At 47.7% G+C, this 12741-nt stretch overlaps 2 protein-coding genes and 1 long non-coding RNA gene across 4 annotated transcripts in view; 2 read left to right on the top strand and 1 right to left on the bottom strand.

Moving 5' to 3' along the window:
* LOC310701040 (complement C4-A-like) overlaps positions 1–12741 on the top strand; it is a 338535-nt gene that overhangs the window by 129718 nt on the left and 196076 nt on the right. The gene's annotated exons all lie outside the window — the stretch shown is intronic.
* LOC310702117 overlaps positions 1–12741 on the bottom strand; it is a 143102-nt gene that overhangs the window by 61868 nt on the left and 68493 nt on the right. The window lies entirely within an intron of this gene.
* Positions 2486–9355, top strand: LOC310701890 (uncharacterized protein). 2 transcript variants are annotated; one of them, XM_083493386.1, is made up of 3 exons: positions 2486–3205; positions 5369–5458; positions 6919–9355. In XM_083493386.1, exons 2-3 carry the CDS (start codon positions 5422–5424, stop codon positions 7686–7688), a joined length of 807 nt encoding a protein of 268 aa, XP_083349512.1. In that variant the 5' UTR covers positions 2486–3205; positions 5369–5421; the 3' UTR covers positions 7689–9355. The 2 variants fall into 2 exon arrangements, with proteins under 2 accessions (XP_083349512.1, XP_083349513.1); XM_083493387.1 differs by lacking the exon at positions 2486–3205 and adding an exon at positions 3216–3405 and having other exon boundaries at positions 3754–5458.

Here is a 12741-nt window from a genome sequence, read left to right as displayed (position 1 = left end):
GGACAGTGTTCTCGAAGCTACCAGCATGAGTTTGACCAAACTGCGGGAGGCAGTGGAAGACAGGAGCACCTGGCGTGCTCTGGTCCATGGGGTCACAAAGAGTCGGACACAACAAAACTACTAAACAACAAACAAAACAGAAGCACTCCGGAATAAGAATAAACACAGAACTCCCATGGACTCTGGAATCCTGGTTCGTAGCATATATATGGGTAAGTTGAGAGCCAGTGTGGTGTAGTGGTTAAGAGCGGTAGTCACGTAATCTGGGTAACCGGGTTCGCGTCTCCGCTCCTCCACATGCAGCTGCTGGGTGACCTTGGGCCAGTCACACTTCTGTGAAGTCTCTCAGCCCCACTCACCTCACAGAGTGTTTGTTGTGGGGGAGGAAGGGAAAGGAGAATGTTAGCCGCTTTGAGACTTCTGAAGGGGAGTGAAAGGCGGGATATCAAATCCAAACTCTTCTTCTTCTCTTCTAAGTTAACATAACAAGAGCTGAGAAGAGCCCTTGTGCGTTGCTGAGGAGGTTCTGAAGCAGCAAGGATGGCGCCGGGTGGGCAAGCAGCGGCCGGCAGAAGCAGCTACAGCATGGTGACGCCCGAGGAGCTGTGGGGCTGGGTCTGGGGCGCCTACCGCTTCCCCACAGACCGCAGTGACCTTCGCAGGAACCTCATAGTTAACCTGGGTCTCTTTGCAGTGGGAGTTTGGGTAGCTAGAAACTTAACAGACATCGATTTGATGGCACCACAGCCTCCTGCATAGCAGAAACGATGTGAATGAAATAGATCTGCGTGAAGTCCGACTTTCCCTCTTGCTTTATGACCAAATGAATTGGTTCATCACTGCGTTGATTTACATGGGATGTTATTTGCAATGCAGCTTCCATTGAAGCAATTGGAGGCATCAGCATCGTGAGTGAAGGACTAGAGAAAACACAGAGGCAACAATTTACCTGTACATTTCTTTTTATCATGTTCACTTTACTTGCTTGGGAGCACTATTGAGTCCAATTAATGTACAGTGGTACCTCGGGTTAAGTACTTAATTCTTTCCGGAGGTCCGTACTTAACCTGAAACTGTTCTTAACCTGAAGCACCACTTTAGCTAATGGGGCCTCCTGCTGCCGCCGCACTGCCAGAGCACGATTTCTGTTCTCATCCTGAAGCAAAGTTCTTAATCTGAAGCACTATTTCTGGGTTAGCGGAGTCTGTAACCTGAAGCATATGTAACCTGAAGCGTATGTAACCCGAGGTACCACTGTAGTACCTTCTGTTCTATTTTTGTCAGAAAATATAAGTTCTTTTGCAGATGGAATCAACTTCTGTACCCAGAGTTTAACAGAGTCTGAAGTGTGAAATAAAGACATGCCAATGAAAATATAATAATAATAATAATAATAATAATAATAATAATAATTTATTATTTATACCCCACCCATCTGGCTGGGTTTCCCCAGCCACTCTGGGCGGCTTCCAAAAGAATATTAAAATACTATGATACATCAAACTTTAAAAGCTTCCCTAAACAGGGCTGCCTTCAGATGTCTTCTAAAAGTCTGGTAGTTGTTGTTCTCTTTGACAACTGGTGGGAGGGCGTTCCACAGGGAGGGCGCCACTACCGAGAAGGCCCTCTGCCTGGTTCCTTGTAACTTGGCTTCTCGCAGTGAGGGAACCGCCAGAAGGCCCTCGGTGCTGGACCTCAGTGTCCGGGTAGAACGATGGAGGTGGAGACGCTCCTTCAGGTATACTGGACCGAGGCCGTTTAGGGCTTTAAAGGTCAGCACCAACACTTTGAATTGTGCTCGGAAACGTACTGGGAGCCAATGTAGGTCTTTCAAGACCGGTGTTATATGGTCTCGGCGGCCATTCCCAGTCACAAGTCTAGCTGCCGCATTCTGGATTAGTTGTAGTTTCCGGGTCACCTTCAAAGGTAGCCCCACGTAGAGCGCATTGCAGTAGTCCAAGCGGGAGATAACCAGAGCATGCACCACTCTGGCGAGACAGTCCGCGGGCAGATAGGGTCTCAGCCTACGTACCAGATGGAGCTGGTACACAGCTGCCCTGGACACGGATTTAACCTGTGCCTCCATGGACAGCTGTGAGTCCAAAATGACTCCCAGGCTGTGCCCCTGGTCCTTCAGGGGCACGGTTATCCCATTCAGGACCAGGGAATCCCCCACACCTGCCCGCCTCCTGTCCCCCAGAAACAGTACTTCTGTCTTGTCAGGATTCAATCTCAATCTGATTGCCACCATCCATCCTCCAACCGAAAAAAGAAAGGAAAAAAAACATAACAAGAGCTAGCAAGGGTCGGAAGCAAAATAATCTGCTTACTGAGAAGTGGAGCACGTTTGTTATGTATCACAGCAACAGCTGAAGGAAAGACGCAGCCCTTGGCGGTTTGTTGGAAAGTGCATTATTCCAGAAGGAAGGACTGCTTTATCTTAGAACCTACGTGCTGTATCCACCGCTTAAATACAAAGAAAGCAAATGATAAGCATGGATGAATTAAAAAAATGTGGCAATGACCAGGATGACAGTCTTTCCCAACCTGGCGCCCTCGGGCTAGTTTGGAGGACGCATCCCAACTGGCCCCAAGACATCTCTTTTCAAAACCTCCTTCCGCCTCCCTCATCCATGCGCTCAAACAGCAGATTGGTGAGGGCTTCGCCTTGCCCATCTTCTGGCTTGGCTTCAAGCACATGATGGGAAGCGGAAAGAAAAGGAAAACCCGCCTTTGGAAGCGGGAGGAGGGGTGGAAATAGCAACCAACAAAACCCAGCACAACAATAAGGGGGAAGTGAGCGAGGCTTATTTGCGCTTCTCCAGCCACCCGCTCCTACAAAAAGCTCCATTTGCGCCCTCGTTCAATCCGTAAGCTGCTTTGCCGGGCGCGCGCGCAGTCCGGAGCTCCCTTAATTCGGATTAGTGGCCCCTGTCTGGACGCGTTTGCAGGGCTGCTTGGCTCCCTTTGCGGGCTCCGCATTCCGAGCACGCAGCCGCGGTTCTTTCAAATGAATGCATGTGCGCACCACCGGGACGGCGGCGAGGATGGAGAGCGGTGCGCGCGCGCGCGCTCCGGAGATTCGTGTTAACTGATTGACGCGGGGTAGAAAGTACGTGTGATAGTCAAGTGTGTCAACGAGCTGCTGCTGGTGGTGGTCAAGGAGAAGAAGAAATCTGCCCGAGAGGGGCTGCTGTCTGAACAGGTAGGAAAGGCTTCTAAGAGCGATGGAGTGGCGCCAGGTGCGATTCCCTGCATCTCCAGGTGAGGCTGCAGGTAGAGACACCTGCCTCAAACCTTGGAGTGCTGCTGCCAGCCCGTGTCGATTGGACCAATGATGTGATTCACTATAAGGCACTATGCTCTTGCATTTAAGAGATGCTTAGAGCTGATAATGGGACGCGGGTGGCGCTGTGGGCTAAACCACAGAGCCTAGGACTTGCCGATCAGAAGGTCGGCAGTTCGAATCCCCGCGACGGGGTGCGCTCCCGTTGCTCAGTCCCTGCTCCTGCCAACCTAGCAGTTTGAAAGCACGTCAAAGTGCAAGCAGATAAATAGGTACCGCTCTGGCGGGAAAGTAAACGGTGTTTCCGTGCGCTGCTCTGGTTCGCCAGAAGCGACTTAGTCATGCTGGCCACATGACCTGGAAGGTGTACGCCGGCTCCCTCAGCCAATAAAGCGAGATGAGCGCGGCCATGACTGGACCTAACGGTCAGGGGTCCCTTTACCTTTAGAGCTGATAATTTCCCACAGGTGTAGCTTGCTAAAGGTGCACGTCCCGTCCCCCACCATGTATCTATATTAAAGGCAGATGGGCAACAAAGTTCAAAGCAGCATAAATTTATTGGAGAAGGCATGCGTCAGTGTCTAGGTGCAACCTAGCTTTGTAAATAAGGCTACAAAAGTTACCTGCCTTAAGAAAAAGAAAAACAGACATCTAGCCTGTTATGAGGCTAACATTCTGTGTTTCTATGCCAGCTGCAATAGAAAAGGGAGTGGACCTTCCTTCATGTAAATTATGTACTGATAAGACTGTGGTCCTGGATTGAAATTATTTCTGTTAGGGTTTTTTTAAATTGGGGACTGCATTGAAAGGACTTTGGGGCCTGAAAAGCAACGTAAATATCTGTTAAATAAAACAATACATACTGTGGCACAGTCCTAAGCCTACTCACTACAATTGAATTCAGTGGGGCTTACTCCCAGGTAAATGGGGTTCCTATTGCAGCCTCAGCCTCTTTACAGGATAGCTTTTTAAAAAAAAATTCTTCTGCTAAAGAGACTGGAGAAGGAGGGATAGAGTTGAGGGATGGATTCCCTTCTCTGACAACCCACTGCCTCTCATGCTTGAAATTCCTGCTCTGGTATTAACATTAGCAAAACAACAACAAAAACCTATGGTTACGTAAAACATACTCAATAAACACACAAGACGTAATGGCTGTACTTTTGAATAAATAAGATATACTATTCATTGTATCAAATTGTAGATTTCAACGGAAGTCTCATAAAGTTCAACGAAAAAAGCAGACGACCCAGTGGATCAGTTGATTCTCTGTTCAGTTCATGAATAAGGTCCATACATGTATAAATGTCTATTCTACCTGTCTGTTCATAGAGTCCAATAATCCACATGAAGGGTTGTTACAGTTCCACAGAATCCTTTCACAGAGTCTAAGACAAGGATTTCCAGAATAATAGCCTTGTTTCGCCATCCTAGGCTTCATCAGTAGAACAGGCTCTAGGTAATGCAAATAAATACAATATCACAATCTCACACAATTTTACAGCAAAATTAACATAAAAAAACATAAACAACTGTACATACCATATGTAATATTACAGGATAGTGGATCTTACAGCGGCTAAAAGCTTCCAAAGAACCCCCTCTATCCATTTCCCCCACACCTTGAACTTAATGTGTCTCAGCCAGGTTGGTGATTTTAACATCAATAAAAATCAAGCTGTTGATCAAGATGCTTAATGCTGTCCCTTGTGGTTTAAATCAAGACAAAGGATTTTTTAAACATTACACAGCATGTGTTAAGCACCTTACAAATGCCAGCATGGGCTGTCTGTGACTGTTCCTTGCAGATGGCTCCCTGGGCTTCTAAGACAACTTTATCAGATATATGAAGTGTCCCCAGGTCTGGTTAGGGGTGCTGCATATATCCTAAATACAGAGAGAGGAAAGGAAAAACACACTGTTTTGAGTGTGGAGGTAAAGTGTCGGCTGGTGCAGTTTTAACCTGGCCAGTGCAGACTCCATGCTCAAACCCACCCAGAACATTTCACCAAATGGGCTAATATATATTATATTTTACCTTTGTTTTTCTCCACGTGGGTGATGTGACTCTGCCCTTCCCAGGGGAGCAAGTCAGTTTGCTGGATTCCTATCCAAGAGCTGTATCTGGAGACACCATGCAGGCAGATGATGGTGGCGACGCCATCTTGTTGGGTAAGGATGCATCCGATAGAGACCCTGGCTTTCTTTATAATATTTGTCATCAGCTGCATGCTTGCTTGTGGTGCGTGTGGGTTTTCTGCTTGTATGTTTTCGTCCTGACGGTGTTTGCTTTTAAAACATTCAAATGGCCCGTGTAAACGAGCCCACGAAAGTTACTAGCCTGCCATTTATTTCATTTTCTGCTATCCTGTTTGAGAGATGGTGAAGGGCTCCGTCCCTCCAGACTTAAAAAGAGTGTTGCTGGATCTGGCCAGAGGCCTGCCATTTGTCCATTATCTTGATCTCACAGTAGCCACCCAGATGCCTCTATGAAGCCCTCAAGCAAGACCTGAATCTCTGCACTTAGCTACATTAGTAAAGAAATAGTGATTTGAATGCACTATAAACATGCAACACCAGATGGTGCCAGAGAGCAGTAAATTTTAAAATGCAATTTTCCATAGAGTTTTTTTTCTTTTGTTATAACGATCTAATTTCTGACATTTATAGGTTTGTTTTCCTGTGTCTAAATCCATCCTCCCTCCCTCCCTCCCTCTCTCACACACACAACTTCATGCTGCATTTCTGTGCAAGGCAAGGAAGTGGAGAAGGGGGCTTCCTCTCTCTGGTTTCCTGCTTGGCTACTATCCTGGGTGCAGAGGGTCATCTAGTCCAACCCCCTGCAATGCAGGAATCTCAACTAAAACATCCAAACAAATTCAGGGAACTCGGGAAAATAAAAGCAGGTTTTGAGGAGTCAGTCGAGGAAAACAGGCTACTGACAGTGGCTGCTTCATGTCTAGCACAGGGAAGGGCATTCCATAGTCCTGGGGTAATAGCGAAAAATGCCCATTTTGGGGTCACCGCCCTATGATATTCTGTAGGGTGTGGTGCCACAGATAAAATGCCCAGATGATTGGAGTGGTCTTACAGGTCTAGGCAGGGGCTTGAAGAGGGCGGAGGAGAGGTTGGCTGCATGCAGGCGCAGTCTCTGATTGCTTGGGGGAAACACTGGAGAGGAGGAGACTTAGCTGTGGGGAGACGGGGCGGGGTTCAGTCTCGGCAACAGATCCATGGGGGCAAGACCTGTGAGCTGTGCTCACTAGGCCTGACACACTGCCTGGTCTGTGCAGATCACATTCTTACTAATACAGTCATACCTCTTGTTACGTTTGCTTCAGGTTAAATCTTTTCAGGTTGCGTCCTGCGGCGACCCGGAAGTACCGGAAAGGCTTACTTCCGGGTTTCGCTGCTCGCACATGTGCAGACGCTCAAAATGATGTCATGCGCAGAAGCAGCAAATCGCGATGTGCAGTCGCGGGTTGCGTTCTGCTCATGTTGCGAACAGGGCTCCGGAACGGATCCTGTTCGCAACCAGAGGTACCACTGTAAAGAGTTAACGACAAACTTGCAGGGTGTGATTTTACTGGCCGCTTCCTCCTGACACCTGACGGCCCATTTTTCTGTTCCAGGCAGCGAGGAGCGCAGAAAGATCTACCCGGGAGAGACCCCGCGCTACTGCCCCCTCTACGCCAAAAGCTTTGGCGGCACGCCGAGCCGCGAGAGGCCTGTCGCGGGTGACAAACGCTACAAGTGCTCCGAGTGTGGGAAGGGCTTCAAGAAGCGGTCGGCCCTCCTGACTCACGACCGGACGCACACCGGGGAGAAGCCCTACGGCTGCGCCGAGTGCGGGAACAGCTTCAGCAACAAGTCCAGCCTGACGCGGCACAAGAGGAAGCACACGGGCGAGAAGCCCTTCGGCTGCCCCGACTGCGGCAAGAGGTTCAGCCAGAGCTCCAGCCTCATCCGCCACCTGAGGAACCACACGGGGCTCCGGCCTTACCGCTGCTCGGCATGCGGCAAGAGCTTCAAGCAGAGCTCCAGCCTCCTGGTCCACAGAAGGACTCACACGGGGGAAACCCCCTACAGCTGCTCGGTCTGCGGCAAGCGCTTCTCGCAGAGCTCCAACCTGGTGAAGCACGAGAGGATCCACACTGGAGAGAAGCCCTACGGCTGCGCCGAGTGCGGCAACACCTTCAGCAACAAGTCCAGCCTCACCAGGCACAAGAGGAACCACACGGGGCAGAAGCCCTACAAGTGCCCCCAGTGCGGGAAGCGCTTCAAGCAGAGCTCGGGCCTGCTCAAGCACGAGCGAGCCCATGCGAGGAAGAGCCTCGCAAAACTCCCGGAGCCCAGCAAGCGCTTGGACGCCATGAGAGCCCACGTCGGCGAGGCCTTGTGAAAACACCTCGCTCCGTTGAGGAAAGGTCGAAAGGCATGAAGCTCGTTGGCGTTGAAACCGTGCGAAGTCAGGGATCGGGGGGCTGCGGCCCTTCTGGAGTTCCTGGGCTGCAACGTCTGCCATCTCCAACTCTTTGGGGGTGGAAGAAGTTGGAGTTCAGCAACTTTTAGGAAAGTCACAGGTTTCCCCACTTCTGATACCACGAGTGCTCGGTTCGGGGCATGCAAGGCCTGGAGCCTGACGCCTAGCTAGATACTAGTCAAAAGTCCTCTGCTCTCACAGTCCACACAAGGCTGACAAAATGGCCGCCACTGCTGACAGGCTGTGGTTGGTCGGTTGGTTTGTATCGTAGGCCTGGCAGCAAGGTTTTCTGATGTTTAGCTCTCTTTGTACATGGGAGGATTTCCTCCTGGGAGAAAACTTTTAAAACAAGGCAACTGCTCCTTACTCAACAGAGAATTTCCCAATGAGGACCTGGAGAAGGGAGGCAGGAATCTGTTGCTGGAACCATCAGGCGATTCGAACCAGAGAATCATCAGCTTCCCGGTCCAATAAAGGATTTTGTTATCTTCGATGTTCTTAGAGTAGCCTTGTAAATAAAAGCCACAGAAGTTACCTCAGGACTGGCCAAACTGTTAGGCAGCGTGAGGCGGCTGCCTCAGGCAACTAATTTTGGGTGTCATGAAAGTGTAGCAAATGGTTTTATGTTGTTGTCTTTTTACTCCCAGCCTTTGGTTTTACGCACCGTGACCTGAGAGGCTGCCATTTCTTCCACCCTAAGCAGCCAAAATGGCTCAGGCCGGCCCTGATATGCCTACTTAAAAGCAAGTAGACTGCAATTCCGTGCTGGTCGTGGAGGAGGGAAGTGCAATAATAAGAAACTTAGGTTTCTTCCCTCCTCCATGGTCAACATAGAAACCTAAGTTTCTTATTATTGCACCAAAGTGGACTAGCAGAGAAGGTATGAATCGCTCTGTTCCTTTCTGTGGAGCAATCTGTCCCTTCTCCAGTTTGCTTGTTTGCCTGCGTGGAATTCCCGCTCACCTGTGGCGACCAGGTAAGCTCTTAAACACAAGGCTGCATCAGATGGAGTTGATCACTGCCATGTTAAAAGTATTCTTAGTTGCCTCGGTTAGAAATGCTAGCAGACGTCTTTGTTTATACACGTAAAGAATATTATTTGGTAAACAAAAAAGTCCTCCCCTGTTTATAGCAAATGGGAGACCTAATTTAACACACACACTGGTATTTTCTTTCTATTTGTTTAAACGCATTTAAGGTGGCAGTCCTATGCACATTTAACTTTCCACCCTCAGGACTTGCTCATGAGTAAGCATGCATCGACTTGGGCCTTTCAAGTCTATTTCTTAATCACGGTATGACACCCTTTTCAAAATTCTAGTGCTAGCCTTAATTTTTAAGCCTGAACTTTATTTTTTTCTGAGTAACCTTATCACTCTACGGTTGTATCGGATGCCTCAGTAGATAAGAGGCTTTAATTTGGGTGTGGACGTTCTGGCTTCATGTCCTGCCCATATGTAGCCTTCCTGTCTTGTCCAAGTTAGCCTCATTTAACCCATTTGGAAAATGGGAATAGCCGTCCCCCCCAAACCTACCTCACAGGGTTGTTGTGAGGCTGAACATAAATAAAGACTGTACACCCTTCACTCCTGCGAGTTTTCTTTACTTTCCCTCCAGCCCCCTAGCGTGCAATAATGGCAGCAGATTTTTAGATAAATATTGAGGTTTGCGGTCTGGTTCAAGCTGCTTCTCTTTGCTCGGTCGGATCCGCTTCCCATATCCCTTGACCGAAGCAAAGCCAGAGCTCCTTGCTTGAGTTGCATACGGAGCCAAGCCTGCCTAAGCTGAGATCTGAAACTAAAAAATTGAGCAATTGCAGCTGGAAAATTGCACCCTTTTGGAAATGTAACGCCGCTTCAGGTGCATTGCTGTTAGGCGCCCTCCTTTGCACCCAGACCAGGCACCCTGATGAGGCTGAAAACGGCCAAAACACCTTCGCCCTTGCCCTGGCTCTGCAAATAGCCTCTGCTTCCTCTTTCTTGACCCAGAAAGGCATTTAATGAGTTAAGGGAACAGAGCGCTGCAACTGTTCGCATTCCTAGACAAGTAGTGAGGGAAAAGAGGACTGCCAGCTACATTTCCCCATGTCGCGCCCCCTCCTGGCAAAGTGGGGCAATGACAACAGAAAAAAAAGCAATTTAAGAAGGATACATTGGTACCTCAGGATAAGTACTTAATTTGTTCCGGAGATCCGTTCTTAACCTGAAACTGTTCTTAACCTGAAGCACCAATTTAGCTAATGGGGCCTCCTGCTGCTGCCGCACCGCCGGAGCACAGTTTCTGTTCTCATCCTGAAGCAAAGTTCTTAACCTGAAGCACTATTTTTGGGTTAGCAGAGTCTGTAACCTGAAGCGTATGTAACCTGAGGTACCACTGTATTAAAAAGCTGGAACATGCGGAGGAGGGCGACCAAGATGATCAAGGGTCTAGAAACCAAATCTTATGAGAAATGGTTGGTTGAGGGAGCTGGGTATGTTTAGCCTGGAAAAGAGGAAACTGAGAGGAGATAGGATAGCCATCTTCAAATAAATCAAGGGCTGCCACATGGAAGAAGGAGCAAGCTCGTTCTCTCCTGCTCCAGAGGGTAGGACACAAACCAATGGCTTCCAGTTACAAGAGAGAAGCTTCCCACTAAACACCAGGAAGAAGTTTCTAAGAGTGAGAGCTGTTTGACAGTGGAACTGTCTCCCTTGAGAGGTTGTGGATTCTCCTTCCTTGGTGGCTTTTAAGCAGAGGTTGGACGGCTACCTGTCATGGATGCATGAGCTGAGATTCCTGTATTGTGGGGGTTGGTCTAGAGCAGTGTTCCCCAACCTTGGGCCTCCAGCTGTTTTTGGACTACAACTCCCATCATCCCTCGCTAGCAAGACCAGTGGTCAAGGATGATGGGAATTGTAGTCCAAAAACAGCTGGAGGCCCAAGGTTGGGGAACACTGGTCTAGAGGACCCGTGGGGTCCCTTCCAATTCTATAATTCTATGGTGCTATTTTTTTAACAAAAAAATCAATTGTGTGTTATATAAAATACACATATAACTTCATATTTTTAAAAACCAGTTTTTATTGGATCTTTTAACAAACAGCAACAATGAGGTTAAGCCTGCCTGTAGCCCATACATCAGTTTGACACTGCAAAAAGACGACAATATCCAAGCTTACAGGTGTATTTCTCCAAAAAAGGTCACAATTCTATGATTCTATAATTCTATACTGAGCAATGCAGATTTCCTGAAGGTGCAAAAGGGGGGCGGGATAAAGGAATAGGTTCGTGTTTGTAAATGAAGAGGGTCTGCGTTACATTGAATCAGACCACTGATCCACCCAGCCTAGTATTTCCTAGGGGTGGGGGACCTTCATGAGCCCAAACCCCACAGAGTTCCTTGGGCAGAGGGCTTGGTTGCTAAATTACTCTGGAGAAAATTGTAACAGGAGACACCTGAAAATGACTGGCAGAAATGACTGGCAGAATCCGAGACCAGGGAATGGAGACTGCGGAAGAAGATTGGAAGAAATTTAAGAACTATCTTAAGAAACATTGTAAAATTAATGAGTGTTAGAATGATGCGGTTTTAGAAATTGGATTACAGCTGCAAAGATTAAGTTAAAAGAAAAGAAAGGTCAATAATTTTATAAAAGTAAGGCTGAGGATTTGCTGAACTGAATATTTGAAATTGGAATGCAGAAAGGGAATGTATGAGGAGGTCGGGGAAGTAAGTTTTAAGAAAATAAGGATTTGAAATTATGCTTGTTTTTTCTTGTATGTGTGTTTGTTTGAATTGTTGTGTTTGTTTATATAATTTGTGAATATTTAATAAATATTTTATAAATTTTTTTGGGGGGGGGGGAGAAAATCCTCAGCACCCTTAAACGAACGACGGCTCCCAGGGTGATCTGGCGGAAGCCATGGCTGTTTATTGTGACATACTGTAAGAGTGCTTTAAATGTACAGTGCAGATGGGACCTTTGTTGGATATCACCTGTACTCACTTCATAGGGTGCCTTTGAATGCAACAAAGTCTACAGCCTAATAAGCAATAGCTAGGACACGGCTGAAATACAACGTTTAATCTTTTTCATTCACGGATACAGTAATATACCAGAATCAAAACTGCTTCCAAAAAATTTCCAAGCACCTTTAGCAATTTGTATTTGCCTGATAAACACTGGCACCTGGTGATGAATGTAACTGAAGTTTAAGTTGGTCGAGTTTCCAGTTCAACCCCAAAAAAGCTCGCAAACTCTTGGTAGTCTGCACAATTTATTCCGCCTCTAATAAGCTGGTGGCATAGACAAAGAGCAAATACTAGAGGGCCCTAAAATTTCACTCAATGCAACCAACTTAGACTAATCCCAACCTCTGAAGGACTAGAAACTTGGTAAGCCTAAATTCTCTGGATGCCTACACCCAGTGTGGCCAAGCATATAACATTCTAACGCTCACCTGTTTTATGTTTAAAAGTGCTTCTTCTCACTGTGTGTGTTCCTCAGCAACATTTGGTTAATGTACAGTGGTACCTCAGGTTAATAACTTAATTCGTTCTGGAGGCCTGTTCTTAACCTGAAAACTGTCCTTAGCCTGAGGTACCACTTTAGCCAATGGGGCCTCCTGCTGCCGCCGCGCCACCAGAGCACGATTTCTGTTCTCATCCTGAAGCAAAGTTCTTAACCTGAGGTACTATTTCTGGGTTAGCGGAGTCTGTAACCTGAAGCGCCTGTAACCTGAGGTACCACTGTACTGAGTTGGTCCACTGCTCTCTTGATCCCTTCCTTGCCAGAAGCAGGCTATGAAGGAAGGAGCTTGCCCCCATTCCACTCTCGAGGAGGAAAATGAAGTTTCTGGATTGGCTACGCTAAGCTAGGTAAAGGTAAAGGGACCCCTGACCATTAGGTCCAGTCATGACCAACTCTGGGGTTGTGGCGCTCATCTCGCTTTATTGGCAGAGGGAGCCGGCGTACAACTAAGCAGCTTCTGG

The sequence above is a fragment of the Podarcis liolepis genome, assembly GCF_965112155.1.
Source record: "Podarcis liolepis genome assembly, chromosome: 2".
Classification (NCBI taxonomy): domain Eukaryota; kingdom Metazoa; phylum Chordata; class Lepidosauria; order Squamata; family Lacertidae; genus Podarcis; species Podarcis liolepis.
Note: the sequence above shows the minus strand (reverse complement) of the source record. Positions and strands in the feature narration are given on the sequence as shown.

Bases quoted from the DNA above. Each gene is read 5' to 3' on its own strand.
- LOC310701890 (XM_083493386.1), top strand. From the start codon at position 5,422: ATGCAGGCAGATGATGGTGGCGACGCCATCTTGTTGG. The intron at 5,459-6,918 runs GTAAGGATGCAT...TTTCTGTTCCAG, and splicing joins TGGCGACGCCATCTTGTTGG to GCAGCGAGGAGCGCAGAAAG.